Source organism: Coprinopsis cinerea (genome assembly GCF_000182895.1).
Source record: "Coprinopsis cinerea okayama7#130 chromosome 10 map unlocalized cont3.10, whole genome shotgun sequence".
Taxonomy (NCBI): domain Eukaryota; kingdom Fungi; phylum Basidiomycota; class Agaricomycetes; order Agaricales; family Psathyrellaceae; genus Coprinopsis; species Coprinopsis cinerea.
In genome coordinates, this window is record NW_003307535.1 from 1,196,299 (window position 1) to 1,224,246 (window position 27,948).

The following is a 27,948-nucleotide window of genomic DNA, read 5'->3' on the forward strand; positions in this document are numbered from 1 at the left end:
GCTTAGGGAAGGACAGGGGTAACCCCCGGGTAGCCGGACACCTACCCTTACCCCCACCCCCCAAAACCCTTACCCCCCAGTCAGGGGTAGGGGTAGTACCCTTACCCCCCAACCCTGGGGGTTTTGACTCAAGGGTTTTGATCATTTTGGCACTAACCATCAGTTACAGTTGTTTATATGGATATTTTTATGTGTTTTATTGCACATACAACAGTTATTTAGTAGAAACTATACATAGATGTTGAAATAAATGGGTTTTGTTGGATTTTTATCAAAACCCTTACCCCCGACCGGGGGTAGGGGGTGTGGTACAGGGTAGTCCAAGACCTACACTTACCCCTACCCCCGCTCTACCCCTGGCCTCTACCCCGGGGGTTTTAAAACCCCTTGACCATCCCTACCGACGCTCCACCTATCGACTTCGAATGGGAACTTGGACGCCGCCTACCGTGGATCATCGAGGACGATGAAGCTTAGAAGGGGGGTAATGTCGTGAACAGCGGGTACGAGCCCCTATTTTTCCATTATCTTATCTTATCACTTTCATCTCCCTTATCGTTCCCTCCTTTATTCTCATTTCTACTTTTATTCTCGATACGGACTCTTTCTCTCATGGAACACTGCCTCGACGTACCCTCTGCCCTATTTCTTATTGTTCTTCCTTCTCGCACTGCCTCGTGACTCCCTTCTATTGTTTTCTCCTTGTTCTTCGCGCAGCCCCGCGCAGCCTTGTGACCCTCTTTATTGTTCTTCTGTGTTTCACCACCCTTTCGTCATTTTGACTCATCGCGGCTATGTAGACTGTAGAATAGGTATATAAGCTAGGTAGATTCCTCTGTATTTCCTCAGCTTGACCTCTTCGTCAATACACTGCTTCAGTATTCATCTGCATCCATCGCTCATCGCTCTCATCTCGTCCTCCGCTCTTATCCGCTCCGCACATCTGGTCTTAAGTTTGGTTTAGTGTCCGCTCTTCGCGACACTAGGGTTCCTTTTCATACACGTTGAAAGGAAGCTCTCCGCCTTCTACTAATTCCCGTGCTACATGGATTCTGGAAAGCCAGTTCCTTGATCAGCAGTTCCTCACCCCACGCGATATTGTATTCTGAAGCTTATTTCAGTGGTTCGTGTACCATCTGACTTGTGGTAGCAGGCCTAGTGGCTTTAACCCAATCAGATAGCAGTATTCGGCGAGAGATAGTGAAGGTTATTCGCGCTGTTGTATCTTGTCATCACAACATGTACATCGATTAGCCAGCATGAGGGAAAGGTATTATCTCGCCATTCAATAGCACAAAGAAGGCTCTCAAGGAAGTCAAATAACCTCGACGCGCGGGAGCATCCAATACACTTGATACTATTCATTGGCGAGCAACAACGGCGTCCCATGACCAGTAGGCAACCTTCAGCTTGTATTCAGTGGCAGTAAATGTAACCAAGTTTGACCGATAAGTTCGTCTCGTGCAAGTAGCATACGGAAATCAAAGGCGAGTGACTGGAAGTTCTCATTTCCCCGGCAATACTCGTCCGAGGGTCAATCCAAGCTAACTGGCCACGGGCGACTGATTCCGCGCACGGGGCCAGCATGGAGGGAGGCTGTTTCAATCATGCTCAAAATGTCGCCGCCCACTCTGATGTTTTTAATCCTTCTCGTCTAATATGAGCAGGATCTCAGTCGGTTTCGAGGCTTCGCTATTGCGGGTGGACTGACCTGAGGTTCGAGAATCATGGAAACCGCCCAAGACATGCGTAAGGGAACTTGGTTCTCTTGAGCGAAGCTGCATGTTACGTCTGCGGTGAAGATGACTTGGTTGACGAGGATGTTCACTGGGGAAGGATGAAATAAGTTGATGGGTCGAATTTGCCCTGATTGATGGACCATGCTTACCGGATTGTATGCTAGACATTGGGTTTCGAAGCGTACGTCCGTTAGACAGGCTGTGGTCCTGAGAGCGGTCACGTCGAATGGTACTTACGACCACTCAAAGCCAGCAATACCCTGGTAGGTCCAGCGGAAGTACTCGTCGATGGCTTGCCGGCCGACAAGTGTCCCTACTTCTGGTATTTCTATAGTGGCATCTTCTGCGAAATGCTGGTGGGCGATCAATGGATTCTTGTTCTCGTAGTCAGTCAGAATCTAGATAAAAGTGTCAATGCTGGCGACCTTTAATGGATAGGTAGAACACTCGGTGTACGTTTGCGAGCAAGTTCTTGTGGACCTCAATCTCATCCGGGGGGAGAGTCGTGGAGATCTGAATATCGTCGGGGATTTTCATGGTGAAGAGGGTGCCAGTGGGTCTGTATTGAACCTGTCACGGCTTTTAATGGGAGGGTGATGTTTGGGTAGGACCTCAACTTCAAACGTCATACACACTGCTGTGGCTCCGCATGTAGAGCCGAAGTGTGATCGAAAGTGGGGTTACAGTATAGTCTCAATGAGCCCTGTCAAGTTGGATACTGCACGTCACGGCGGTTATACTGGCGCCATGCATGGTACGGGAGATGTCGAAGCTTCAAACAGGAGTAATCAGTTTGTCATCGCCAATTGTGAAAGGTGAAGTGAAGACACACCTGGTTCTCGTCTATCACCCAAATTCGAATGATTGTATCAAATTCCCATAGTCAAGAGGAAAGGTTCATTCGGTCGGACGAACAGAATTTACCGTGACACAGAAACCAACTGTGGGATTCGAGAACTGGGGTTATAGTACAGGTATCCTTCCCTGAGATAAGGAGATGTGTCTTGGCGAAGGAATTCTATAAGCAGATATCTCGAGGTGACAGCAAAAGCATGCGCGACCACGGTTCCGCGTTCATTTCGCGGCTGTTAATGGACACCCTGATCGTCTCAACGGTCCATACAGCCATGTCGCAGAGAGATCGAAGCCTTTCTTTGCAATGTCAAGGAAGTGCTAGTAGCCGGGCTTTGAGACGACAAGCTTTCTGGGAACGAAATCGAAGGACCCGTTTCCAAAAGTTATCTCGATAGAAACCCTAGAAATGAGCAGTTTCCAGGTTTTCAGTACGCGGTGACGGAGGTTAGTTTTCGCGCCATTGGTGTGCGCAATTGACGCATCTAAAGCGCAACGCTCAGGGCAGGAAACCGGAAGACTGCAGGAGGGAAACGAACCGATAGACTACAAGAGGTGGTTAACAGAAGAGGTCTAAAATGGTATGGAATAGAAAACGCACAAGTGGTCATGGGTTCATCAGCGGATCGAATCTGGAGCTGGTAGAAGTATGCTTTGTCGAAATTGCACTTGGGACAACTCGCTAAAGGTGCGCGTTCACTATCCAATACAAATGTGAGGTGCAGAAAAACGCACCTTGAGTCTGATCTGCATGCTTCCACATCTCATCTCCTCCAAGTACATCGTCGACCTGTTTCAGTTGCATTCGCGTTCTCGAAGTCATCTGTAGGTTTTGAGTGAAATTGATCGAGATGTAATGGCTATTCAATGCGCACCTGTTTCGTTATAGGGAACTCGTAGGGGCAGGTGTTACACGCCCATTTGTTAACGCCAGTTTCCTGGGATATGACCAGGATATTGGCACATGTTGGGCAAAACAACATAGTGGAGGTGAAGAGAAAGTCGACCCGTCCAAGGCGATCAAAATAGGACCGCGTCGGGGTTAGGGTTAGGCTACAAGCGCTGGTGGTTCTGCCATCACGAAGGTTTGCTCCTAACAGTCATGGGGAACGAAGACCACCTTGAATTTCCCCGACTCAATGGGTTCGCGAAGGTCCACAGACTTGGATGACGAGAAGAGGAGGGGCCGATCAGGGACTCCACCGCTCTCGGCCCACCAGCAACTACGTCAGACCCCTGAATCAGAATACGAAACATATACATTGTCAATATCTCTGTACCCCAGTTGAAGCCCACCTTGTTCTCGCAACATGCCTTTCTTGTCCGACACATACGAATCCTCCTCTGTCCAGGTTCATGAAGCCGTCTCTGCATGGTTTCTAGGTCCACAGGCAGAAAACGCCGATTTGCTCAAGGAGCTCTTTTCCAGAGCTGTTGGGGACCATGTAGCTGCAAGAACTTCGTACCACCCAGAGGACGGTGTAAGTTTATTTCAAAACCATCTGTGTAATGATCAAACTCAATTCTATTTCATAGAATTTCATCACAAGCGAGGTGAAAGAGTCCAAAGTCTATAAGCAAACCGCAGACAACCTTCGCAAGAAGTTCGCTGAGCTCTCCACGCTGTTAAATGACTTCTCCATCCCGTTCTATTCACCTCGATATGCAGCCCATATGACGTTCGAAAGCAGCCTTCCCTCAATTGCCGGTTGGCTTGCTGGGCTGCTATTGAACCCCAACAATGTTTCGTTTGAAGCAGGTCCTATCACCACGCTGCTTGAGCTCGAGGTGGGACAGGACTTGTGCAAGATGATCGGATTTGAAAACGAAGGCGATATGCAAAGCTGGGGACATCTCACCAGTGGCGGAACCATCGCCAATATCGAGTTCATTTGGTACGTAGCTTCCATCCTCCAAGTCAGGTTCAACTAATCAGACCGCAATATTACAGGGCAGGCAAGTTTCTTGGAGTTCGTGAATAGTATACCCGTTGACAGTGTTCTAGCCCGGAACCTCAAATTCTACCCTTTGGCTTTGCGTGAAGCAATGTCCCCATCTGGACCCTTGCACTTCATCTCCTCGACCTTCAAGATATCCAAATGCACCGACCCGGTCATCCCGCCCTCTGCCCCCTCCTCCGAAGAACCACTCCACCTTTTCACCTCGCTCTCGACCTGGGAGTTGCTCAATTTGATGCCAGAGACCATTCTGGCGATTCCTGATCGACTTCAGAAGGAGTATCAGATAAGCCCAACGTTCCTGGAGGAAGTCATGGCGGAGTATATCGTCCAGTCGACGGGCATGGAAGGGCTGAAGGAGAGATGGGGTTTCAAGGAGAGTCCAAAGTTCCTCATGGCAGGAACAAAGCACTATTCGTGGCCCAAAGGACTCGGTACGTGCCTTTCTATTTTGCGACACATGATGCAACCTAAGAAAGTTCTCTGCGCGGACAGCATTGACGGGAGTAGGGTCTCAAAGCCTTCTCAAGCTCGACCTAGACAGCAATGCCCGCATCTCGCTCTCGTCTCTTCAACGCACTCTGGATCACTGCCTCAATGAGCACATCCCGATCTACGGCATCGTAGCAGTCATCGGAACGACTGAGGACGGAGCAGTGGACCCATTGGCCAAGATCATTGAAGTGAAGGAGGAGTACCGAAAGAAGGGACTGTCGTTCCTAGTACACGCAGGTACGTCACTCCCCCGCCCGGAGAACCCCCAATCTCATGTCATGGGCGACGGATAGATGCTGCCTGGGGTGGCTACTTTGCTTCCACCCTCCGCGAGCCACCGGCTTCTTGGGTCTCTTCGTGGCCAACAGTCAACCCAGGAGACAAAGTGCCATTCGACGAGGAATATGTTCCTTATATGGCCTTGAAACAGTATACTGTACATCAACTTGAAGCGTTGAAGTATGCAGACTCTGTTACGATTGATCCTCACAAGAGCGGGTATTGCCCGTATCCCGCTGGGGGATTGGTGAGTATCTCTCTAACGTGCAAATGAATTCGTGGACTAATGGTTGTGAGCAGTGCTATAAAGACAGACGCATGAGACATCTTTTGACTTGGTCTGCTCCCTATATCGAGCATGGAAAGAGGGGGGAGAACATTGGAGTGCACGGTGTCGAAGGCAGGTGGGTTGTTTATTTTCTCCATTCACTATTGCGAGGGTATACTAACACCTGGCCCTAGCAAACCCGGAGCAGCTGCAGCTGCTGTTTTTATGCACCACAATGTCGTAGGGTTACATAAACGCGGCCACGGCGGCTTACTGGGAGAGGTATCGTTTACCTGTGCAAGGGTGAGTCGAATTCCTATAGCCCTATGTTTACAATCCAATTGACCTTCCTGGTAGCTCGCAGCGCATTGGGCAACACTGTCTACCCCGTCAGACCCGTTTATTGTAGTCCCGTTCAATAGACTTCGTTCAGAGCGTCAGCCTTCGGCTTACCCTTCCTCTCCTGGATTAGGCTCTTCCCCCGAGCTTCGCCGCCGATCCTCGTCTACATTTGAAGAACCCAATCTCGAGGCTATCGAAGCAGAGAAGGCATTCATCCGCGAAAAGATCATCGGAAGGTCCAACGAAGAGCTCGTCAAAGACCCAGACCCAGAAATCGTCGCCGAGCTCAGGTCTCTAGGCAGCGACCTCAACATCAACACTTTCATCTGCAACTTCCGTCTGCCCCACTCTGGCATTGGACAAGAGGGAGTGGGGCCGATCAACGAAGATGTCTCCGAGGCCAACTACCTTAACGAACTCATCTTCGACGCTCTTTCTCCTTCCGATGTTGGGGTAGCGCCTAAACGTCTCCCCCTCTTCCTTTCCGCCACGGTCCTGAAGCATTCGGATTATGGAGAGTGTCTGGATAACTTCAAAAGGCGGGCAGGTTTGGAGGCGGAGAGCAAGGCAGATTTGTTCGTCCTGCGGAATGTGGTGATGAGCCCTTTCCAGGCCAATGCGAAGTATGTTCAGGAGGTCCTGATGGCCAAATTCAAGGAGGTGTTGCACAAGGCTTTGAAGGTGACCAGTCGTTTACCGTTTGTGCCTCTTTAAGGAATTTACTCATTTATCGTCTAGACCGTCATCACCAGGAACACTGTCACCCCCGACGTCCATACTTTCATTATGCAAGGAACCGATCGTCTCTTCCTCGCTTATCGACCTTTCTTCTTCAAGGCCAATGGACGACAACAACTTATCCTTGAAGTCCCTGTTCCGAGTGACGCCAACCAACAGGAGTCTGGATGGTCTGCCTACCGCAAGGCCAGGAAGGAGAATCCAAACGCCCTGTTCACGCTCAAGACGTCTCGAATCAGAATCGATGAACTACTGCATGGAGGTTGCAAATGCGATGTCTACGTAAAGTCGGTCTGCGCTTTCCCCCTAATGTTGTGCTTGGGCTAATGAGTACTCGTAATGAGTGACGACAACAGTAGCGACCTCGTCTCGCAGTTGACGATCCGGGATGTACGTATCGTCAAGAACCGTCCTCTGCTTTCGCGGTGGCAAGACCCGGACTACGATGCCCACTACACACCTTTCTATCTCTACGGCACGTCAAAGGAGCAACACGTTGACCATATGCTCCTCAAGGCGCCAAACGCCCAGCTCACAGCCGAGAGAGTCCGATTCACCGATCTCGATCGCCCTCTCCCGGAAGACAAGCTCGCCAGCGGGTTATTGATGTATATCCACCGACCCGAGCGCTCGATGCAGCCTTTCGACAGGGACAACCATCCAAAGTTCTTCTACCCCAACGCCAGCTTCCCTGTGACGATCGTTGACGACCCCTTCGCCCCCACTGCCCATGGTCCTGGACTCGCCTCTGCGCTATCTCACAAGCACCCTGTCGTCGCTCGAGGGACAGTCCATCTCCCTCTCAATGTCTTCACCGATTCTTGTGACCTTAACCGCCAAGATTTCCGTGATTATGAGCGTATTACGGAAGAGAGGATGAAGGATCGTATGACGTGGGAGGATAAGAGTATGTGGAGGAGTATGGTTAAGGAGAGACTGCATTTGGTCCAGGAGGAGTATTACTCGGATATGCACAGGGGCAAGGCGGAGGGCAAGTACAACGATGGTCGGGATATTACGAGGTGGCCGCTTAGCAAGGATAGAACACCGGATAAGGACGACGATGTCCTTCAGGGTGGGTTGTTTACGAGCAATGCGGGGAGGAACTGAGTGCTGGTCAGATCAGGTCTGTCAATATACGATGTGCGGTGGTATACGATGTGCGGTGGAATGTACAATAGTCCATTAGTAAACTTGAAATCAAAGACTGTAGGCGGGGAGTTCGGCATCGTATTCTCTGGAGGAACCCACAATCTTCCCAACATGCCCCTCAACTCTCCATGCCCACTCATTGCCCTCCTTCCACCTGAACATATCTCCCCCAAAGTTGACCTCGAGTTCTGCACGGCCTTCCACACCAACTGCTGCAAACACATCATGCTCGTGCCTTGGGAGGTAGATACCTGTGAAGGCATTGGAAAGGCGAATTCCGTTGTATGTGAAGAATAACCCTCCGGTGCTGAACTCGTAGCCACAGCCGATCGTATCTCCAGGACGAACTTGAGAAACGAGGTCCGGTGTCACGTAATCTCTGCCTCCATCAGGATCTTCGAAGAACTTGCGAAGGTCGTCAAGGTGCAATCCAGCGCTGAGGCGGTTCCATCCAGGCAGGCGCCACGCGGGGTAGGGCCTACAACTGGTGCCCACAACGACCACTCCATCCATCTGCTTTATCAGCACCTCGTAGTAAACGCCTGACTTTCCCTGGACATCGTACAGTCCAGCCATGATGGGCAGTGTACTCAGCAGGGTGGTGTCCTTGCAGTTCTCGTTGGTGGAGATCTTCACCACACCCAGACTGCCTTTGAAATCCCCTGGGTTGGAGATTGTGCCAGAAAATCTGGCTGTCTCTGGTTGTTCGATAGACCAAGCTTTACATCCGACAGAAGAGATGTAGTCGACTGCTGCCGAAGGCAAGAGACGGGGTGGGTTCGGAGGGTATTCGAGGCAAAAGTCTTCTCCTGCTTGGTATTCATCGTCAGGAGCTTCGTTCCATTTGCCCCACTTGTGCTGAGATATATCGGTATTAGCTATAGGATTGTCGGAATTGCGATACTCGAGGAGCTCACCGATACTTCTGGGGCGGGAGTCCATGCTGGAGGCAAAGAAGAGTCTGTCCCGTATTGATTGTGGTGATCATAGTATCCCGAGGGTCCCTGATCAGATGAGCTGCTTCCAACATGCTCCTTCACTTTGGATTTGAGTTTCGAAAGGAACCCCATGTCGGTGAAAATGAATGTCGATGCAAAACCATCCTCTGCGATTGAGGTCGATATAAAGCTGTGATGTGAACTCGCGCTTGGCGTGCACACCATCTTGGTCGGTGGCTGTGTGATGCCATCAGATCCTCGCTCATTAACCGCGTTTTGTCGCGTTCGTTCCGGGCCACCAGCGAGATCTTCAATCGAATATACTCCAGCTTCAGCTTACAGCACAATACTGTCGCCATGGATGTGGATGGGAAAACAACCGAAGGACTGCCTACGGAAGCTGTTCTCAATCGCTCAGCAACGATATGGTACCCAGACGGCAACATCGTGCTCCAGGCGGAAAACACCCAATTCCGAGTCCACCAAAGTATCCTGGCCAGGCACTCCGAATTCTTTTCAAACATGTTTTCTATGCCCTATCCCAGAGACCCAATGGGACCAACAGTGGAGGGGTGCAATGTCGTTTCGCTTGCGTATGATTCAGCCTCACACTGGCAAGCCTTATTAGAATTACTTTACGATGGTGGAACAAAGTACGTTTTCCAAATCGTTTTCACCATGCCTTGTAACATGCATCACTCATACCATCTGGAACAAAACAGATTTCTCAAGATGGACTCGTCATGGCCTCTCAAACTTGTTGAGGCCGTTTTGACTTTGGGGGACAAGTACACCTTCGACAACCAGCGCACGGAGGCCGAAACTCGCTTTCTAAATACATTCCCAGACGAATTCGGCATCATGACACCCAAAGATCCAGTTTTCTCTGAAAGGTGGATATATCTGGACAAGGACAGGTCATTTTGTGACTTTGTCAACCTGGCATTCGAATTTGAAGCCCTTCACAAAGCTTTGCCCTATTATTGCTCAGGTCTCTGGTCTCGGGGATACCAAAATTCTGGGTAAGTCCTTGGTCAATGATAAAAGTCAGCTCGCTTGCTGGACGAAACATACATGCTGACTGAAATGCGCAGGAAATGATAATGAAGGGATCCAAAAGCGAAGATGGAACGGTGTCAAGACTCACTCATCGAGCCCAATTGGTGTTTTTAGCTGGGAAAGACAAAGTGCGAGCAGCATTGTCGGAATCAGGACATATGTTCCACTGGTGCCGCGGAGGTTTTGACATAGTTCCCGGACCCGACTGCGAAGATGAAGATGCATGCGACAAAATTGCAGGCAAACATTTCGAGGTGGCGATGACAACGGTCAGCGTCACGCGTGCATTGGGGCCTTGGAAGGAGAGCTACGGCGTGGGGCTTTGTGGGCATTGCGCGACTGTTGCAAGTAAAGACTTCGAAGCAGGCAAGCGCACCTTTTGGAATAGCTTATGGGAATTTTTCTTAGACGTCGACGGTTTTCCATACGACACTGATCTACACGATCTCACTTGCTGATATCAGAATCTAGCATTGCTTAGACATCACTTCTACTTCGATAGCGCCAGAATAAGATTAATCGACGAAGGTACAATTTGAATTACATAACGCCCCTTCTCCGCTTTACAGAGCACCGAGATTCCAACCCTCAATGACTTCATCGACACTCCTCAATGCCCATCCCGCAGCGGGACTATTGGTCATCTTCGATCCTGTAATATGCACAACCTCCTTCAGTCCAGTCTCCAGCTCTCGGTGATGTCGCTCTCGCTCCCCGGGATCAGGAGGAGTAGCACCCTCCACCAGGTACCCTCCATTCCTACTCCTCTCCATAACGTTGGTGGCAAGCTCGCGTAGGAACTCGAGAACAGTGGAGGCTGGAACGCCGTTGACAACCAGATACCAAGATAGTGCCCTCTCCAGATCCAGCTGCTCTGTGGTTTGCTCTCCGTCGTTGTTGAAGGACCCGTTCGCCTTGATTTCCACCGACCCCACATTCGACCCAACCTCTTCTCCCCGCGCATACCTCGCCAATACAGCCTTGAATTCAGGCTTGTTCCGGAAACTCTCCAATATCCCTTTCAAATCATGCATGGCACCCATCACTGCCGTGTCTCGTACCAGCCCTGGTCGGCTGACATTCTGTTCCAGGCCACCGCTAAACTTCCTTTCGTAGATGACAGAGTAGAACCTGGATACAAAATTGAGGTCCTGGAGGACGAGGTGGAAATATTTGGACGATGGAGACGTCGAACGATATTTCAGGAGGGAGAGATGTGTCTGCAGTGTCGAAGGTTTATCTTGCATGATGCAGTCGAGGAGGGCGGCGTGAGTGTAGGAGTGGAAAATACGTTCCTGGATCGACAGTGGTTCATCGGATGGCCAAGAGGTCGATGGTCGGCACATGTGGTCGGCCCAAGCGAGGAAGATGACATTGTTCGAGAAAGAGGTGATGAATTCGGAGAGGTCGCTAGCCGGGTGAGTCGACGCGTTCGTAACTTGAGGGAAGTCGAGGATAGCAGCATCGCCAGCCGAAGAGCCACTTCTGACAAAGAGACTGCGACTTCCTCGAGGGTCTTCGGTGTAGCTCAAGAACGCTGTCCGCCGCTTGACGTACAATGTTTGATTTCGAAGAAGTGCGTCGCGATGTCGGGGTAGACCAGCTGTGTCGAGATAGAACGGCCAATAACGGGGTGTATCGACGCGGATAGACTGGAGCTTGTTTATGTCTGGGATGAGAGTTGGCGAGATCAGCTGTGATGTCCCTGTCTCGTCTCCTTCCTTGACGGTGATCTTCACTGGCAGGTACACCACCTCTCCGGTGTCTACGTCCCTCGCAATCAAACATCTCGGCTCCACAGCGAGAACCCACAGGTGACGCAGGGCTTGAAGATAGCATTTGTTGTCTGCTGAATTGACATGAGGTCGAGGGAAGAACGCTGCGATCATGCATGCCAGGGCTGCATCCGAAGTTCCGAGAGTGTATCGGCCGGCCCCAAGGAAAAGGAGGCCGAGAGATTGCATGGTGGCCAGATGCACTCCGAAGCGGAAGGATGGGTGATACATGTTGACCTGGAAGACACCGTAGGCGTAACGAATGCGACGAAGGCAGCTGATCTCGCCCGTGCCAGCCATGACCATGCACAACGCAAGAGATATCTGATTCAAGCCATCCCGAACAGCTGCCCGCTTGATCTTCTGGTCATACGCAGGTCCACCTGACAGAGCATTAGCGAAGGCGGCTCAGCAGCAGAGGCAAATGTACTCACTGTTCATCAATGCAGCCCTTGAAAAGAGGTCATAATGCTTCACAATCACAGCGTAGGCCTCCTGTCTCGCCGTCCCCGCGTATTTCAACCCGATGACGAAACAACATCCTGCCAGGATATTGTAATAGGCCAGCTCAAAGGCATCTTCGCCCGTCTTGCCCTTGAAAGGATCAACAGCATTGCGAATGTTGTCCGGTATCTGCGCCATCATCCACTCAAGCGTAGGTTGGACCTTCTCCCACATAATTAGTCCCCTCGCAATCGTCCGAATCATCAGGAAGCTGGGTTGAATACGGTTGAGGGAGATGGAAGTATCGGGAATAACAAGCATATCCGCAACATCCTGCCGCTCCGTCTTGAGGTAGAACATGCCCATGGCGATGGAAGCCGCAGGGGACGTGAGATTGATGTCGAATGGGTTGGGCATCTTCTCTCGTATCCTAGAGCTCATCTCACCATGGATGAGCGTGTTGAGCCGTTGTAACAGGTCGAGGTCGGCAGGAATACTGGACCCTTTCCCGAGCATGATCATTCCGAAAGCAATAGCGGCAGAGAACGTGTATGCTTCGCGATGCTCATTGCTCAGGTCGGGCTGTACGAGATCCTTGCGACTGATCTCAGACAGACAGACCTCCGCCATACGTCTGTTCCGCGTGCCCAAGTAAAGGATACCCAGGCCTGAGAGTCCTGCTGCCTGCGTGAGGAGATGAACATTGAGGTCGACTTCGGGCGTTGGCAAGAGGGCAGGAGTGTGGACGGCGAGTAGCTTGACAACTTTCTGAGTCCCCTTTCCTATGTTGGACGCTGAAAGACCGAGCAGGACAGCGATGGATGTCTGGTCGTGCTTCGGCGTAAGGTATTGGAAGGTGTGCCAGGTCATTAGTTCCTTGAGATGGCCAGTGAGGCCGAGGGCAAAGAGGAACCCAGCATGCTCCGGAGTAAGCTCTGAAGGCTTATTGAACGTGATCCAAGAACTTTCCACCCCCTTCGCTACGGGTCCAATTCGAAGCCCAGCAGCAACGCCATTGTGGAATTCGCCCCACTGAACGGCTTCGGGTGCGATCCTGCCCACCTCTGGTTGGACAGTGATGTTCAGAGGTAGGAGCTTGATGCTGTACTCGATCTTGGGAATTGTGTGGGCTTCTCGAGTGACCTTGGGGACGGAGCCGAATGTAAACATCGCACGACCAAAAGGTAGAGCAAGGGTTCTCTCAGAAACCCTCAGCACATGTGATTGGTGCTCTTTCGTCTGATCGTGCTCGCTACACGACCATCAGTTTTAGAGCTGCCTTTTAGGAGGGTAAACTACATACCTCAAGTCCGGGCGGTCTTGAACCTTGATGGTAGGGATAGTGGCCGAATTCAGGAGGCGCGCCACCTCGTCAAGACGACGATCCTGCCCGAACCTGATCTGAGTGAAATCTTGTTGACCAAGCTCTACTCCTGTGACGGTTTCAATTTCTGGGTTGGCGGCTGTCTTCACTTCCTTGACGATCTGGTCGATGGTGAACCTCGGTTTGTTGGGATTCTGAAGAGTGTTTCATTAGCACGAATGAGAACTAGAGGAGATGGGTCATACCATAAACTCCTTGGCCGGTTTGTATCCTTCGTTGAATGTCTCTTCCGGATCTTCACTCGCAGACGCAGCAAGGTCATTCCTTCCGATCTGACTGTACGATGGTAGAGGCCAATGGGCGGGCGGTGCCATCTGGCATGTCCTCAGAGCCTCTCGTAACGGTGCTGCAATTCCTAACGGTAGCATATCAATCTTATCCACCCCGATGCCTGTCACAAGTCGGTGAATCGCAGCCTCGGCTCGCTTCTGCGCTCCAGTTGTCTTCATATCGGACAAGAATCCATACAAGGTGAGAAGTTCGTGCAAGTCGGCTAGAGGGTCAAGAGTGTCATGTGCGTATGTCGGTTTGGTGTGGTAGATTCGAGCGATTTGCCAGGGTGATATCCAAGGTGTTTTGGACTCGGTGGCTCCACTGAGCATACCGTGAATCATGGCAACAATGTCTTGGGGCCATATGGGGAGCCGGTCGTCGATGTGGGCCAAATCTGGAGCACTAATAAGTACAGTCAAATAACAAAGGGTGAGGGAGAACATACCGTATTGCCCGGAATGGGGCCAACCAGTGAAGCACTCGGGGATAAGTCGTTTCCAGTAATCTGTCCATTCAGGTCGCACGGGAAGCGCCAGACGAGCAATCAGTGGCGCGAGCTTGATGACAGAGTCCTGGCGGTCCTTGAGGATGCGGAGATCTTCACCAAGGATGTGGAGGGTGAACATGATGGCGCTATGCATAGGATGTGGTGGCTTGGCCAATGGTTTGGGAGTCGGCCTTGGGGGCTTAGGAGGAAGTCTGAGGCGCCGAAGAGCAGGGTCCTCGCGATATCGCTCAGCTTCCTGTGTACGTCCCAACTTTTCCCAAGGCGAAGCAGGCTGCGCCGGAGGTTCGTCTTCAAGACCCAATATCAGATACACCGCATTCTTGAAACATTGAAACTGAACGTCGGAGTCGAGCATCCGATTATTTCGAGACCACTCGTTGATCAGTGCCGTGTGGAGGTGGAAGCAATCTTGTGGGGGCAGGACGAACGACAGCAACTGCATGCACTCCGTGACGAGCTGATCCTTCGGGTAGAAATCCAAGTTGATTCTCTCTCTCCATCCATCCTGGTAGGTGAGCCGCACGGAGCTGCCACGACCGTCGTCTATGCCAATGATGATGCCATGGTGAGTTTGTGGGACGCCCGCTGCTACGTACTCCCTGCAGCCAGGGTTTTTGGGGTCCACCAATCTGAACCCAAAAGGCGAATTGCCCTGTCCGATGATGCACAGCGCGCCGTCAGGACGTAGCGTAATGACATCGTAGATGTATGGCCTAGTGGCGAGGACGGCCACGGCAGCCATGGCCGGATGCTCCGAGAGTGGCGAAACATGAAGCTGTGTTTCCTCGTCGTATCGAAGCAAATAGACCTTGAGTTTGGCTTGGTCCCTGAACACGACTCCAAGATGGGATTTATAGCACGTCCCATCCCATCGCTCGTCCCAAATGGCCACCTGGATCTCCCGCCAATGCTGGTGTGCCAACAGTGAGATTGGCTCGGAGTGGACAGCTTGCATCCAATAGTTGGCCTGCATCCGTTCGTCGGCCATTGGAGTGGGATCGCCGGTGTCCATCACCATCTTCCCCGAGTGCGAGGACATAACCGACGACAGGGACGGGGCCGCGTTCATACTTGCAGCAGCGCCTAATGAAGCGAGGTCGACAGGCTCTTTGGAAGCCGCGTGGTGTTTGCTGTCGAGTCGATCCCCTTCGAATGCTGCTGAAGTTCTGCGATTGTGATTCCCCATGGACTGCCGTTTCTTAGCTACGTTGGCGGGGAGGTTAGCGCTGGATGCACAGGTGGATGCGGCGGGAGCTTGGTCTTCCTGGTTTGGTTTCGCATGCGCATACCGCCAAATAGTGAGAGTGGCGGTGGAGCAGTTGACCGTGACGACGACGTTCTTTCGATGGTGGCGAGCTGTGCTATTGCCCATGGACACCCAAATGATCATCTCGGTTGGTGGGACTGACTTCAAAACCTTCTTGTCGTCTTCATGGTCGAGCTTGACTGGTTTAGGATCGAATCCTCCAGATATGCCCGCTGCCAACCCAACCGCAGCAGCTTCTTCGAGTGGGGACGTGATAGTGAAGATGGTGGGGAGGACATCTTCGCCTGTCAGCGATGCCTCTGCAATCTCTGAGGCTTCGAGGACGCGTTGAACCATGACGCCGTGCGGCGAGATAGGCCAGGCCTTGCGGACGACAAAGGGCAAGCTAATCACATAGCTCATCCCGTTCTGGAGATATATCCTGGCGACACTGCGAAAGAACACAAAGATGGCCGGGATCCGTTCATGCTCGTCGGGAAACTTGCGAGGTCGTTGCTCTCGAGCACCGAAAGGGCCGAATATGGGTCGTTCTCCAGGTTCGCTGCTCGTCGACGGCCCCTCGTCGTCCACCACAGAGGAAAAGTTGGCGTTGGATGTGAACCACTTCTTCCATTCCACCGCATTCTGCTCCAGGAGCCCCAAACACGCCGTTTGGATATCCTCCTTGTCCTCGTAGAAACTCCATTTCTTCACCATCACCCCGCCGACACTGAGCAAAACCTCCTTTGCGTTCCACGATAGCTCCCTGCCGTTTGGGTTTTCGTCGTCCGCGAGCCATTGACTGTGAATTTGGTTGGGATCGTCTACATTGGACCCTCGAAGGGCGCCTCGGACTGCCGCTAGTAAGGGCGTTTCGTTGATTGGTTTGGCGTGGCGGAGGTTGGCATTTTGGAGATACTGAGTGGCTGTACTGGCGGGGAACCCTTGTAAGTCAACCTTGATGTAATTCATACGAACCTTTTGCCCCTCGGTGTTCGAGGTTGTGACATTCTGGAATCAAAACTCTGTAGCCTCCTTTGGTCGCGTCTGATGCGCGAGGCGATGTTTTCGCTTGGAGGCTACGGCTTTAGATCCAAACATTGGCACCCCCGAACTCGAGCGCTTAAACTGTAGCAGTAGCGACCAACAGAATGCCTTGGATAGTCAACATAACGGCCTCTTAATTCAAGTAACCTCATGGCTTACAGTCACCTTGACTTCCCGGCGAAGAAAAGCGCATGCTCTCCTCGATGACGTAAGCACGACCAAACGGGCGCTTATTCGTGGTAATTTACATTCAATCGAAGCTTCATGCCTCGTGCCACCGTGCGAGCATAATCGATGGAACCATCTCTCTCCCACTTTCCACGCCTCTTGACCTCGCAGTAATGAATCGTCTGTCATCCCTCTTCTTACCGGGGAGCTATGGGCCCATCGACAACACAGGTTCAATGGATCTTCCAGACGACGACTCGGATGGCGACGATACAGCTCCTGCCGACACTTCTCTTTGTGTGGTAAGGGAGACGCCATATATCCAGATGTGATGACCCTCAAATCTGCATCTACAGATTTGTAAAGCGAGGCCTCGCCATTCCACTTACGAAACCTGCGGTACGACTTGCGGAAAGGTGCTCAAGACAAAGTGCACGGTACGTGCTCGATGCAACATCGCTGCTGCACTATGTACCAACCATATCTGATAGGTCTGTCGAGTCAAACCGAGGTATCAGAACAATGGCAAAACCTATCCTACTTGCGGCATGCGATGTGCAGCTGCGTTGCAGAGTGCAAGCCTTCCTGCGAGTCCGATCGAGAGCCAGAGTCCTCGTTCATCTCGTACCGCAAGGGGTGGTGGAAACAGCAATCTCTGCTCTGTAAGCTCGGTCCACTCCCTCGTCAACTTTCACTCAACTCTTTCGTCTTTCATTGACAGCACTGTGGCCAAAGACCAAAGGTCGTCAAAGCCGATGGCACAACGTTCCCGCATTGTGGGCTCAGATGCCGCGATGCTGCTGCGCAAATGCAAGCGCGTCCGCAGGCAGTTCCCCGCAGTCAAGCTCAACTCCCAGGCTCAAGGAACCCAATACTTGATATCAATTCTTTGATAACAACTCTTGGCGGGCTAGGTAAGCGCCCATGATACAGATCATCTTCGCCGCTTATCTATGCTAAGTACTTGCAGGTGGTCTTGGCGGATTGTTTCACCCTGCAGCTCCTGACAGGGTCAGACCAGACGACCCTGCAACCCCTCCTCCTGCAGTTAGCCCCAGCCTTCGCCGTCGCGCTACGATGGCAACGATGAACGGGGCCGGAAGTCGTTTGAGCGTTGGATCACCGCAGCCTCGCCTTGGCTCTTTTCCTCGACCGCCACACACATGGAAAGATATGAAGTCCCAGGGGGCAAAGAATGCGCCTGTTCTCCTTGAAATTCCCAAAACTGAGGATGCATTTGAGAAAGGTCCGTTGCGATGTCATTTTACCCAGTCTCCCTGTACTAAGCGTCTACAGTCTATGACCTCTTCCGAGGGGACTGGAAAACACCAGGTCGTCCAAAAGTAACCGTCCACCGTATCTTCATTGTCTACCAATCTCAAGACATCATCGCTCGCCACGAACAATTCAAGTGCGTCCTCTCTTCACATCTTTCCTTCTTTCCCCCTGAGCCCGTGCTCTTTGCAGACAGCAGTTATGCTCAGACTCCGAAGGCCCAGTTCGCGAATCCCGTCGCTGGATCGGAGTCGGTCATACCTGCATGCTGCTCAAGTCCGGTTTCGTTACCCCTTGCACAAGCCTGAGGTGTACCCTGTGTGATGTCGTCAGGAGGAACGTGTATTCTCCTGTCGATTTCCCCAGGATGATCCCCGCCACTGGAACTTCTAACAAGTAAGCAAGTCGTCGTTCTGTTACTTTGTGAGTGATAATGACAAGGTGGCTGTAGAGCAGACAAATTGGCATTCCCGGTTGCCTCCACTGAGGTCACCCATAAGGCCATGCTTCTTACCAAGGTCGTCTCCTCGGACGAGGAAAAAATGACTGCCGATGAAATGGTGGCCCGCAACAACAGTGCTAGCCTCCGCCGACTGGGATTCGTAAGGAGATTTTGTCGTTCCGAAGAATATTGGACCTAATATTAGCCATCCAGATCCAATTGCTCCAGCCAACCGACGAGGGAGACGAGTCGTCCGCTGGTGGAACTGCTTCGGACCAGCTCTTGGTATTCTCTTCCGATGCCATTCTGGCGAGATATCTCGTGGTCTATTCTTAGGTCTGGCGTTCCTCTGTATTCCTCCTGATACCTGCTCTGGTACTGATCCCTACTATGCTTACCTTCCTCGGTCGCGGCTCCAAGTACGTTCATGTCAATGTTGATGCGCGCTTATTTCGCCCCAATCGCGTCTTTTTCGAAATATTCTTGTATACAGTACAGACAATAAAGGTACACTGGTTCTATAGTACAAGCGTCCAAAGGCGAATGGGATGGCGAATAGAAGTCCAAAGGGAACGACTACAGGGGTTCCTGCGAAGCCACATATTCCCGCCAAGCTCGTTTCCACCAATTCTCCAGCTTCAAAATTTCCCTCTCGATCTCCTTCACCACCCCTCTTCTCCGATTCCTCACAGCCTTCTCTCCAAAACTCTCCACGCCGTCAAGCTTCGTCAGTTGTTTCATCATGAATTCGTTATAGGCATGGATGTTGTAGTTGTGGGAGGTGTAGGCGAGCTTTCCGTCAGGCTGACCATCGACGTCCATTGGTGAAGATTCGTCGGTTTCGTCTGATGGTGGAGGTGCAGGGACGCTGATATAACCTTCACCGCCCCCGGGCTTTTGGAAGTCAATTGACGAGGGGAAGGAGAAACGATCCTTGTGGACGTAGAATTCCTTCCTCAGCTCGTCGATGGCCTTGAGCGACCGGTGGATGCGATATTTATTTTGAATGAGAGTTGCAGCCTCGTGATGCCGCTCGTCGTACTCGGGTATTGGAGACTGCTCCTCCTCTGGCTGAGGTGACGGTGGATTTGGTGTTGGTTGTGTAGCGTCGTCGATGGGGATTTGGGCCGGACGAGCCTCAGGTGAAGGACTTGCAGAACGGGCCTTTGCCTGTGCCTGTGGAAGGGATTAGAATCAGGAATGGACTAAACTGCTCGATGGCTTACCTGTCGCCTCTCTGCCTCCTCGCGCAAACGAGCCTCCATCCTCTCCCGCTTCTGTTGTTGGATTTTCCTCTGCTCCTCTAAGATCCGCTGTCGTCGCGCGTCCTCCTCTTTCTGCCGCTGCTCCAGTTGCTGCTGCCAACGCTGCTCCTCCAACGCCCTCTCCCGAGCAGCATGTTGTATCCGCTGCTGCTGCTCTAATTGTTGCCGTCTCCGTGCTGCATCGATGTACATGCGCTCTCGAGGAGGTAGTTGTCGGTATTCCCAGTCGTCATCGTCGTCGACCTCGTCTGGGAGCCACTGTGCGCGTCTTGCGCGTTGTTCGGCCAAAGCCCTGGCTCGCTCTTGGAGATCGTCTTCGTCCGTGTTGTAATATCCCCTCGGATGACGTTGTTGGGGATAGCCCCATGGTGAGCGTTGTGGTCTGGGGTTAAAGTACTGGGAATGAGGGTAGTACGAAGGTTGAGAAAGTGGGTAGACGGGGCCTACGTTGTAACCGTACGGTGAGAACATGGTTATCTGTGCGTCGAAATGTGTAAACGAAAAGTCAAGTCGCAAACCAAGACTGTTTTATTGAAAACATTCTCCTTATTCTGGAGTGTTCGCTCCATAAACCACGATGTTCGAGAATCGTCGAGTTTGGTCTTGTTCAACTGTTTCGCAGAGCGGAGCAACCCCTAATTTGGCCGGAACGTGCCAGAACATTCAAGCATGACGTCACACCGTTATACATAATTTCCACGGAGTCGGTAGCTTGGCGCATTCCGACGTTGGTCCGAATCTGTTTTCCGTTCTCTCATCCCGCGACCATTGTAGACGCCCAGTGTGCGGCGAATGCACATGTTGGAGACGGGGATGATACATATCCACTTAACGCCGAACTTCGTCTGGGGGCTCGATATTGATTACGATGGAGTGCTGCTCTTTCAGCAAGCAACAGTCAGCATTGGGCCGCGGGCGATATCCCGGATGAGTACAGCTTCAAGGAATTCGTGCAATGATGAGCATTTTGGTTTGTCATGTCCTCTTATCCGTTATACCAGCGCCCGGAAGCTCAGAATTACTTCAAACAAGGAAACTTGGACGAGGTCCAGTATCATTCTTTTCCGGCAAGAGCGACCCCAATCATGTTTTCGACGGTTCTACAGACACCGCACCCTCGAAAACCCGATATGAAGCCCTTATCCGGTAGGACTAAACGATGGTTTATCAAACATGCGCGTCTACCCTTCACAGGCTTGCGAATTATGGTGGCTTCATCGTTTCCGATGACTCATGATTTCGGCAGGTCCGCACCCATGGAAGGGAAATCAACACTTTAAATAGACAATCTCCCTCATGGCTAGAGTTTGACTAAACCCTCTTTGTTCTTCTGCGCGACTACATAACTCTACCCACGACTTCTCAATTCTAGGTCCCCACGACTCGCCACCCTTTGACTACATCGACCATGATGTTCGACAACTCGTTCCTGTCCACACCTGTTATTACCTATATTCCCGGCAGCAGATACGATGAACGAGGGAGACAACTCCAGTTCGTCGAGTCTGACGTACAGCGACAACAGCGACTAGCCCTTCTCAAAGGGAGAAACTCGCCGTTGTTCGATTCACCCTGCTCATCCCCTTCCTCCGTACGTGATTCCATGCCATGTTCTCCACTGTGTGTTGCTCACCTTTTTTCCTGCACGCGATAGACTTTAAGCCGCTCCCTATCGAGCTCTCCCTCTAGCTCTCCATCGACGACTGTTATCGACATCAGTGCAGACCCATTCTCCCAATACTCCATTTCCACTACCAGCTCCACGACTTCCTCCAGCAAGCGTGGTCACAGGCGCCGGTCTTCCATTCTCAATGTAATACCCGAGGAGGACTAGTGAATGGGCACAAGAATTCAGAGGGCACGCAGAGAAGAAGTACCATCGGCTTCTCCTTGCTTCCCGTCTCCCACCTCTCGAACCCAGGTTTCCTCAGAGTCCTCACCCCCAGCCGTGATCCTGATCTATTTTTCCTGCGGATGCAACTTTATGCTTACTCCCCATGAAACACGCTCTCGACCTCTCGATTCTCAAGCCAGGGCCCGCTCTCCCGTCCACGTAGAAGGATCCTTTATCCCTGAGCGGCTATACATGGTCGTGGACTTGGCTTCCTCGGTTATGCGTGCCGCGCCTATGACAAGACATCGTTTTTCACCCTGGTTCTGGACGTGTCCCTGGCACGATTTGCCCTATGCAACTCAGTATCGACCCTTTGCTGTCCTGACGAAGTTTATGTCGCACCCATCCTCTCCATTCACCATCTATATCATTTGTTTCTAGACTTTAGATACCCATAGCCGCTTCCCAATCGAAATGATTTCGCTACCTCCTACTCACTCTACCCTTACCTTTTCATACCAGTTCATACCGTCTTGTCCGTCCTTATCGTGTTAGACGAACCCCCAAATACACACCTCGTATGTCCATTATGCTTTCCCATTCAAGATCATCAGGCGAGTTTGTACCCTCGAATGCCTCGTGGCTCCCAATGCAGTAAACTCATCCAAAGAAAATGGTATCGTGATCAACAGTGCGCGCACTGCCTCGCCCGTTCAGCACCAACCTTGTTCCTGCTAAGCAGTTGCATCCGGAAGTAGGACATAGACAAGTCAAAAATATAATTGGGTCGATGGGCCTCTCTGGACGTGGATAAACACGCCTACTGCCTGCTACCTTGTATTATGGGAATCCACTATCCGTAAAACTTCTTCCACCCCTCAAGGCTACAATGAATGCGACGCGTGTCGGTCATCCTAAGTAAACTTCCGCAGTGCTATTAGTCTTGGACTGTGCATTATCACATCGTTTGCGTATCTCCTAGGGTACCGGTACCTGCTGGTCAATAGGAAGCAGGCTCCAGGTTACAGCGTTCAAGAGACCAAACAACCACGCATGGTCCATGAGGGTGTAGGAAAGGTATAAATACTAGCAGATGTCGAGTAGACTCACCATCGCCAGTTCCTTGAAGTTCCTCCAAATACTTCCAATCGTCCAATACCAACCTACAAACCACTATGTCGATCGTGACAAACATTCCAGTCCCCATGATCCCTGTTCTCGATGTAAGTACATTCCCCTGTCTCTGACATCGCGCTCGACGCGACCCACCGCTCCCTTGTGCATCGTCTTCCCATCCGAACTCCCTCTCTCTGACCCTCCGCTTCCCCCGATCCAGGAACGGCTCGTCTGCCCGACCGACGGTGCCAAAGACCACCGCTCCAAGATCGAGATCTACAACGAGCTCCTCGAGTCCCTCTTCCACCGCGAACTCGAGCTCTCCAAGCTCAAAGAGTCCCTCCTCGACATGCGTACCGAGATCATCGAAGAAGCGCCCACCCTCGACACCAACGGTGCTGCTCTCGCCGTTTCCGGGCCTGCAACCGAGCTGGAGGCGGAAGGGTTGAGCGAGAGTGCGGAGGAGAGTGATGGCACTGGCTCTGGAGTTGTCAGTTCCGCTTCGGATAGCGAGGTGAAGGCGTCGGTGAGGGGGGGTGGGAAGAGGAAGAGGGGGAGCAAGGGGAAGTATAAGGGCAAGGGAAGGGAGAGGGTTAGGATTTCGGGAGAGGAGTTGGGCGCTTTGTGGGACTATGAAGTTAGCCCTTCTAAGCGCCAGAGGGTTCGTCGTGTCTCCAACGCCGGGGAGTCTGATGTCGAAGGAGAGGACGCTTTGTGAACCATTCGAGCTCGTTTGAACGTGTTGCAACCTTGTACGACTGTCTTGCCAATCCCGTGTATGATAGAAGCGTTAGATGTTATCCGAATTGCCCTAGACTCGTGTCTTTCTAAATTCATGTGTAAAAGAGGTTATTGTGAGCGCCAGGCGCTTAAAGATTCTGAAATGCTTACCTCAGTTTCTGATGACAGAGGGTTGAGGTCAGACCGTGTATTTCATGCAGGAAGTGTTCGATGGTGCTTCGGCGAACGTGAAGGGTTGAGTCGAGGTTGCAGGTCACGATGAATGTAGTTAAAACACAAGCATCCAGCCGCATCGACGTCTTTAGTACTAGATCAGACATGCGACTTGAGCTGAGTGGGGGATGTCGATGCCGATTGAGGGCTTAACGGGACCCAGGGAAGTTGATAGAGGCAGCAGATGACAGGAAGGCACCCAACGGCATATGTAGTGGGTTCGTGATCTTCACAGCGCAGGTGCTCGTGGGAGGGAAATGTCAGCGCTCATGGAGCACCATGCATAGGCGAACAACAACGTTTGAGCCAAGAGAGCTTCTTTGAAGAACGACCAATTCCCAGCGAGAACATTGCTGGAACCATGGCGCTCCCTCCTGGCCTTCCTCCTCTCGACTCGGGCGTGTTTGGTGTATCTGCGTCAAGCATTATCAATGCCCCGCCTCAGCACGTTTGGAATGTTTTGACAGACTTCCAGTCGTATAGAGAGTGGTAATTCGGCTCGTTCTTCTCCCTGAAGGTCGTCCTAACTAGAGGTTTGGAGGAATCCGTTCGTGTGAGTATCGATGTGACGGCGCTAAAAATGTCAGACTCACCGAAGTTTATCACCGCCACTCAGACGAGCGCAGAACGTCGCTGACGAACAGGGCAATCCCCTACCCGATTCTGCCCTAGCGGAAGGTGTCTTCCTCAACATATCTGAGGTCCATATCCCTCCAACCATGGGCGACCCAGGACCATTTGGCAAATCCTCCGCATTCGAGCGTGTCAACACGGTTGACACCGTTAATTATCGCTTGTCTTGGGAGTATTGGGGCAAAACGCCATCTTGGATCCTTCATGCAGAACGTTGGCAAGTTTTGATTGATTTGGGGGATGGCCAAACGAAATATTATACGCAGGAGGTTTTCAAAGGCGGTTTGGCGTACGTGGTCAAGGGAATGCACGAGAAGGGCTTGAATGAAGGGTTTCAGGCCATGGCCGACACGTTGAAGGCCAGAGCAGAAGAGACTTCATAGGTAGTTTGTGGTTGTAAAGCTGTATCGCGAAAACCAATACGAAAAGTCATATCCAACGCGCATCCAACGCGCGGTCGTTGTTTGTTTCTTTGTCGACGCTTCCCGACATTGAGTTCCCAGGCTCGCATCTCTTCTTCTCTCTACCACCACCGAAAGAAATTTCGACTTTGAAACCGCTTTGAAAATATAAACCAAATGCCACGGGATACTCGGGTGCCACCTCTCGCTTCAGACGGCGTCTTCGCGGTCACTGGGTCCAGCGTCATCAACGCGCCCCCTGATAAGGTATGGCACACCCTCATGGATTTCCAGTCTTATGGAGAATGGTAAGTCGAAAATGTTCACTTATGATACCCCGTGGACTTACTCAAAAGGCATATTAGGAACCCATTCGTGTAAGGTTCACGGCAGACCATCACGAGCCAATGTTAACAGGTTTCTCCAACGTCCAGTCGTGGTCAGCGACTTGTTGATGCGTCAGGTCGCACCTCGACCTCCCAAACGCCTTCGGAAGGCCAGTTTCTCGATATCTCACCTGTCCATCTCCCTCCTACGATGGGCAATCCCGGTCTCTTTGGAAAAAACTCTGCTTTCGTCGAAATCACCGTGCTTGACACGGAGAACTACCGCGCTGCATGGGAAACAGCAGGTCCTGTCCCTGCTTGGCTTCTCCACAGTGAGAGGTGGCAAACCCTGACCACGCTACCCGACGGCAAAACGCGATATGACACCATTGAAGTATTCTCAGGTTTTGCTGCTTACCTTGTCCAGCTTTTTGTGGGGTCCGCGCTCAAAAAGGGCTTCCAAGCCATGGCAGATACCCTGAAAGAGCGCGCCGAGCGGCAGGAGTAAAGCGGCAAGCCACCTTCGTGGTCCGAGAGGAGTCTAATCTAGGTCAGTTGAATTCATCGCTCCTGCGGTCTCTTTTCGTCACTTACTTCCCGATGTACTCGATCTGTCAGACCCCACATGCTCTGCATGTTGACTGATTCCTTCTCATGCTCAGGAACACCTGACGTATGTCACGATACATAATTTTCTGTACTAATGCTATGCCGTTGAAACCTTAACGGATCAGGACTGCAGCCAGGTACGAACTGTGAAGTTTTGACTTCCTGTGAAATACACTACCTCATCGAGCAAAAGCGAGTAACGCGTCGGTGTTGGCATTCCAATTACCGGTCGTGTCATAAGGTATGTCCTCGGAATCCTTTTTGATAGGATATTGGGCATAGGTACTGATACACGTTTGTGTCGTAAGTGTCGTGATTATACTGTTACAAATGTAAAGAAAGCAGGTACAACGTCCTCAAGATGAAGTGGATCGCCTCGTCAGGTTCACAGGAAGAGGGCCCTTGCACAGAACCAACCGGTCCGTCAGCGAGTTCTCCCAAGCCACGGGGTCAAAATTCTCGTCCAGGCTCATATCGAATGTGCGAATCAGCAAGCTTGTCACGTAGCGGATTTCCATCAACGCGAGAGGCTTTCCGGCACAGTTTGCTGGGCCAGCGGAGAAGGGAATGAAGGCACCACGCTCGTGGACGATTTTGCCATCTCCTTCGACGAGCCAGCGCTCTGGCCAGAACGTGTCGGGGTTGGGAGAGAAGTATCGAGGATCCCGATGGTAGACGTAAGGTGGAACCGTCACCGACGTTCCCTCTGGAATGAACCTTCACGGGGTTCGTTTCAGACCAGTAAAGGCTAGGGATCCAGACGTGACTCACATTGAACCAACCATCTTGCCTCCACTTCCAATCTTCGGTGCCCGCTGTACTGACGACGCGACGGGAGGAAAGACTCGCATGGCCTCATTGCTGCACATCTAACATCAGAATCTTCTATGACGAGGCAACGATGACACCGGACGTACATAACAGCGTTCAAGTAGGGCAATTGTGCGAGCTTGTCCGGAGTAATGGCTGGGTCACCCTCATCAAAGCCAAATGTGTCGTCGATCTCCTTTTGCAGCTTCTTATGACACTCTGGGTTGCGTAAGAGGAAGTAGATTATGCTGGTCACGGCCGACGCAGACGTGTCAGACCCCGCAATGATTGTCAAAATTGCATTTGCCATAATCAAGGGGAGTGGAGAAGCGGCTAGATCGGGATCGGTTGCCTGAATCTGTATGGCCGATGCCCTGAGTTAACACTGAGGCTGCCTTGGTTCCACTTTTGGCATCACGTACCAGGTGGTAAAACAAGTCTTTGTGCATCATGGTCGTAGCGGCTCGCTTCCTTGCTTGAGCCAGAGCAAAGGCTCCAAACTTCTGCAGCTTGCTTCCGACCCATGGCGTAACACGCGTAACCTTGGCCATCCAGGGGATGTGTTGGACGATAGTGGGCAGACTACCGGTTCCGTAAGCATCCATTCCTGGAACAGAAGGGGGGAGAATTGCCGAAAGTACGTACTAGTGGGCGTCTTCCATATTCTTGATAAAGCCGTTTACATCTCCATCCTGCAAAAGAGAGAAGTCGCTTGCAAAGCTGTGCATGTATGGATGTCCCTGATAAGCGAGGAGTCCACAAAACATTCAATTGGGCACCTACGCAATATCACCCATAAAGTCGAAACTGTACGAAGACGTACGATGAGATTACATGTTGAAGCACAACCCAATCTAATGTGTGGACTCACGCAAAGAAGCTAACCCATTTAGCTAAATCAACTCGGCCGATTTTGTCCCTCGCAGCCTTGCAGTGGCCTTCAAGGCGATCCATCAAGAGCCCTGCTCTCACGACGAGCATCTCTTCGTAGTCCTTCAGTGGCCCCGTTCCGAACGCCTTGTTCCATGGTTTCCTGAGCTGTGCGTGACGCTCGAGATCCCTCACGGCTACAAGACTATTGTTGACATTGTAGTTCTTCGAGGGGAGAATGCGCCGCCCTTCCCACACTGGGATCGCAAGGGAATCGGTGAGCAAACGAGATCTGAGCTTGGACGAATAGAGGACTCACGCGGCCCCTTGGGCATCCCTTGAGCGCCCAAGATAAAGGGGATCAAATCCTTGTCCACGATGGACAATTCATTCGGTCCTTTAGGGGGAGGTGGGTGTTGGTTAGTTCGCCGGTACGGTGAACTGAGAGGAAAGAAATCGCAGCTACAGAGCTTGAACACACATACCAATTCGTACGATGGGTCCATAGCGTTCATGGAGTTTCTTCAGCTGTATGTGGTGCTTCCCTTTGTGGCCATACCAAGCAGGAGCGAACTTCGTGATTCTCCAGAGTAATGGGCCAGGGTACCCAGCGAGGGGATGTAATGGAGAAACGCGATACAGGACGATCGAAGAGAATAGTGTCGAGAAGAAGATCAGGAAAGCCAAGCCTATCGCGAGTGGTACTGAGGAAACGTGTGGTACGAGCATGGCTGCGGGGATCATTGGT

General features: G+C 51.7%; 14 protein-coding genes across 14 annotated transcripts; 8 read left to right on the forward strand and 6 right to left on the reverse strand.

Moving 5' to 3' along the window:
• Positions 1 to 1,534: 1,534 nt before the first annotated feature.
• CC1G_09691 (hypothetical protein) lies at positions 1,535 to 2,276 on the reverse strand (the record flags this gene model as incomplete). Its single annotated transcript, XM_001834139.2, has 5 exons — positions 1,535 to 1,654; positions 1,712 to 1,827; positions 1,889 to 1,899; positions 1,977 to 2,137; positions 2,196 to 2,276. The coding sequence occupies 5 exons, from the start codon at positions 2,274 to 2,276 to the stop codon at positions 1,535 to 1,537; spliced, it is 489 nt and encodes a 162-aa protein (XP_001834191.2).
• Positions 2,277 to 3,090: 814 nt separating this feature from the next.
• CC1G_09692 (hypothetical protein) lies at positions 3,091 to 3,574 on the reverse strand (the record flags this gene model as incomplete). Its single annotated transcript, XM_001834140.2, has 4 exons — positions 3,091 to 3,137; positions 3,193 to 3,273; positions 3,327 to 3,414; positions 3,467 to 3,574. The coding sequence occupies 4 exons, from the start codon at positions 3,572 to 3,574 to the stop codon at positions 3,091 to 3,093; spliced, it is 324 nt and encodes a 107-aa protein (XP_001834192.2).
• Positions 3,575 to 3,901: 327 nt separating this feature from the next.
• CC1G_09693 (group II decarboxylase) lies at positions 3,902 to 7,781 on the forward strand (the record flags this gene model as incomplete). The annotated part of the gene is made up of 10 exons (XM_001834141.2): positions 3,902 to 4,072; positions 4,128 to 4,486; positions 4,589 to 4,983; positions 5,045 to 5,281; positions 5,338 to 5,570; positions 5,624 to 5,727; positions 5,786 to 5,894; positions 5,949 to 6,614; positions 6,672 to 6,958; positions 7,028 to 7,781. 10 exons carry the CDS (start codon positions 3,902 to 3,904, stop codon positions 7,779 to 7,781), a joined length of 3,315 nt encoding a protein of 1,104 aa, XP_001834193.2.
• Positions 7,782 to 7,871: 90 nt separating this feature from the next.
• On the reverse strand, positions 7,872 to 8,893 carry CC1G_09694 (endosome protein; the record flags this gene model as incomplete). Its single annotated transcript, XM_001834142.1, has 2 exons — positions 7,872 to 8,681; positions 8,741 to 8,893. 2 exons carry the CDS (start codon positions 8,891 to 8,893, stop codon positions 7,872 to 7,874), a joined length of 963 nt encoding a protein of 320 aa, XP_001834194.1.
• A 225-nt stretch (positions 8,894 to 9,118) lies between these two features.
• On the forward strand, positions 9,119 to 9,787 carry CC1G_09695 (hypothetical protein; the record flags this gene model as incomplete). Its single annotated transcript, XM_001834143.2, has 2 exons — positions 9,119 to 9,414; positions 9,484 to 9,787. 2 exons carry the CDS (start codon positions 9,119 to 9,121, stop codon positions 9,785 to 9,787), a joined length of 600 nt encoding a protein of 199 aa, XP_001834195.2.
• A 596-nt stretch (positions 9,788 to 10,383) lies between these two features.
• CC1G_09696 (anaphase promoting complex subunit 1) lies at positions 10,384 to 16,460 on the reverse strand (the record flags this gene model as incomplete). The annotated part of the gene is made up of 6 exons (XM_001834144.1): positions 10,384 to 11,978; positions 12,030 to 13,291; positions 13,343 to 13,557; positions 13,609 to 14,090; positions 14,142 to 16,381; positions 16,429 to 16,460. The coding sequence occupies 6 exons, from the start codon at positions 16,458 to 16,460 to the stop codon at positions 10,384 to 10,386; spliced, it is 5,826 nt and encodes a 1,941-aa protein (XP_001834196.1).
• A 1,008-nt stretch (positions 16,461 to 17,468) lies between these two features.
• Positions 17,469 to 18,718, forward strand: CC1G_09697 (hypothetical protein; the record flags this gene model as incomplete). The annotated part of the gene is made up of 6 exons (XM_001834145.2): positions 17,469 to 17,579; positions 17,627 to 17,911; positions 17,962 to 18,076; positions 18,133 to 18,336; positions 18,392 to 18,542; positions 18,596 to 18,718. Exons 2-6 carry the CDS (start codon positions 17,752 to 17,754, stop codon positions 18,716 to 18,718), a joined length of 753 nt encoding a protein of 250 aa, XP_001834197.2. The 5' UTR covers positions 17,469 to 17,579; positions 17,627 to 17,751.
• A 137-nt stretch (positions 18,719 to 18,855) lies between these two features.
• On the reverse strand, positions 18,856 to 20,129 carry CC1G_09698 (hypothetical protein). The gene is made up of 3 exons (XM_001834146.2): positions 20,095 to 20,129; positions 19,609 to 20,043; positions 18,856 to 19,558 (listed from the first exon to the last, which is right to left on the reverse strand). Exons 1-3 carry the CDS (start codon positions 20,116 to 20,118, stop codon positions 18,959 to 18,961), a joined length of 1,059 nt encoding a protein of 352 aa, XP_001834198.2. The 5' UTR covers positions 20,119 to 20,129; the 3' UTR covers positions 18,856 to 18,958.
• Positions 20,130 to 20,982: 853 nt separating this feature from the next.
• Positions 20,983 to 21,981, forward strand: CC1G_15308 (hypothetical protein). The gene is made up of 2 exons (XM_002910355.1): positions 20,983 to 21,238; positions 21,302 to 21,981. The coding sequence occupies exon 2, from the start codon at positions 21,485 to 21,487 to the stop codon at positions 21,920 to 21,922; it is 438 nt and encodes a 145-aa protein (XP_002910401.1). The 5' UTR covers positions 20,983 to 21,238; positions 21,302 to 21,484; the 3' UTR covers positions 21,923 to 21,981.
• On the forward strand, positions 21,056 to 21,481 carry CC1G_09699 (hypothetical protein; the record flags this gene model as incomplete). Its single annotated transcript, XM_001834147.1, has 2 exons — positions 21,056 to 21,238; positions 21,302 to 21,481. The coding sequence occupies 2 exons, from the start codon at positions 21,056 to 21,058 to the stop codon at positions 21,479 to 21,481; spliced, it is 363 nt and encodes a 120-aa protein (XP_001834199.1).
• A 644-nt stretch (positions 21,982 to 22,625) lies between the features above and the next one.
• CC1G_09700 (hypothetical protein) lies at positions 22,626 to 23,464 on the forward strand. Its single transcript, XM_001834148.2, has 2 exons — positions 22,626 to 22,704; positions 22,818 to 23,464. Exons 1-2 carry the CDS (start codon positions 22,657 to 22,659, stop codon positions 23,313 to 23,315), a joined length of 546 nt encoding a protein of 181 aa, XP_001834200.1. The 5' UTR covers positions 22,626 to 22,656; the 3' UTR covers positions 23,316 to 23,464.
• Positions 23,465 to 23,912: 448 nt separating this feature from the next.
• CC1G_09701 (hypothetical protein) lies at positions 23,913 to 24,567 on the forward strand (the record flags this gene model as incomplete). The annotated part of the gene is made up of 3 exons (XM_001834149.2): positions 23,913 to 24,028; positions 24,083 to 24,104; positions 24,178 to 24,567. 3 exons carry the CDS (start codon positions 23,913 to 23,915, stop codon positions 24,565 to 24,567), a joined length of 528 nt encoding a protein of 175 aa, XP_001834201.2.
• Positions 24,568 to 24,700: 133 nt separating this feature from the next.
• On the forward strand, positions 24,701 to 25,637 carry CC1G_09702 (hypothetical protein). Its single transcript, XM_001834150.2, has 4 exons — positions 24,701 to 24,893; positions 24,951 to 24,962; positions 25,020 to 25,461; positions 25,530 to 25,637. Exons 1-3 carry the CDS (start codon positions 24,763 to 24,765, stop codon positions 25,417 to 25,419), a joined length of 543 nt encoding a protein of 180 aa, XP_001834202.1. The 5' UTR covers positions 24,701 to 24,762; the 3' UTR covers positions 25,420 to 25,461; positions 25,530 to 25,637.
• Positions 25,638 to 25,876: 239 nt separating this feature from the next.
• Positions 25,877 to 27,929, reverse strand: CC1G_09703 (high nitrogen upregulated cytochrome P450 monooxygenase 2; the record flags this gene model as incomplete). The annotated part of the gene is made up of 9 exons (XM_001834151.2): positions 25,877 to 26,237; positions 26,292 to 26,381; positions 26,438 to 26,688; positions 26,753 to 26,912; positions 26,976 to 27,050; positions 27,114 to 27,137; positions 27,202 to 27,457; positions 27,520 to 27,597; positions 27,686 to 27,929. The coding sequence occupies 9 exons, from the start codon at positions 27,927 to 27,929 to the stop codon at positions 25,877 to 25,879; spliced, it is 1,539 nt and encodes a 512-aa protein (XP_001834203.2).
• Positions 27,930 to 27,948: the final 19 nt, after the last annotated feature.

What these genes read in the sequence shown, in the direction of transcription:
- CC1G_09698 (XM_001834146.2), bottom strand. Translation starts at nt 20,118, where the DNA reads ATGTTCTCACCGTACGGTTACAAC. An exon ending in TCTCACCGTACGGTTACAAC is followed by an intron (nt 20,044 to 20,094) that starts GTAGGCCCCGTC and finishes CCTCATTCCCAG; the next exon opens with TACTTTAACCCCAGACCACA. An exon ending in AGGAGGCAGAGAGGCGACAG is followed by an intron (nt 19,559 to 19,608) that starts GTAAGCCATCGA and finishes TCCCTTCCACAG; the next exon opens with GCACAGGCAAAGGCCCGTTC.
- CC1G_09700 (XM_001834148.2), top strand. Translation starts at nt 22,657, where the DNA reads ATGTCGATCGTGACAAACATTCCAGTCCCCATGATCCCTGTTCTCGAT. An exon ending in CCATGATCCCTGTTCTCGAT is followed by an intron (nt 22,705 to 22,817) that starts GTAAGTACATTC and finishes CCCCCGATCCAG; the next exon opens with GAACGGCTCGTCTGCCCGAC.
- CC1G_15308 (XM_002910355.1), top strand. Translation starts at nt 21,485, where the DNA reads ATGGGCACAAGAATTCAGAGGGCACGCAGAGAAGAAGTACCATCGGCT.
- CC1G_09702 (XM_001834150.2), top strand. Translation starts at nt 24,763, where the DNA reads ATGCCACGGGATACTCGGGTGCCACCTCTCGCTTCAGACGGCGTCTTC.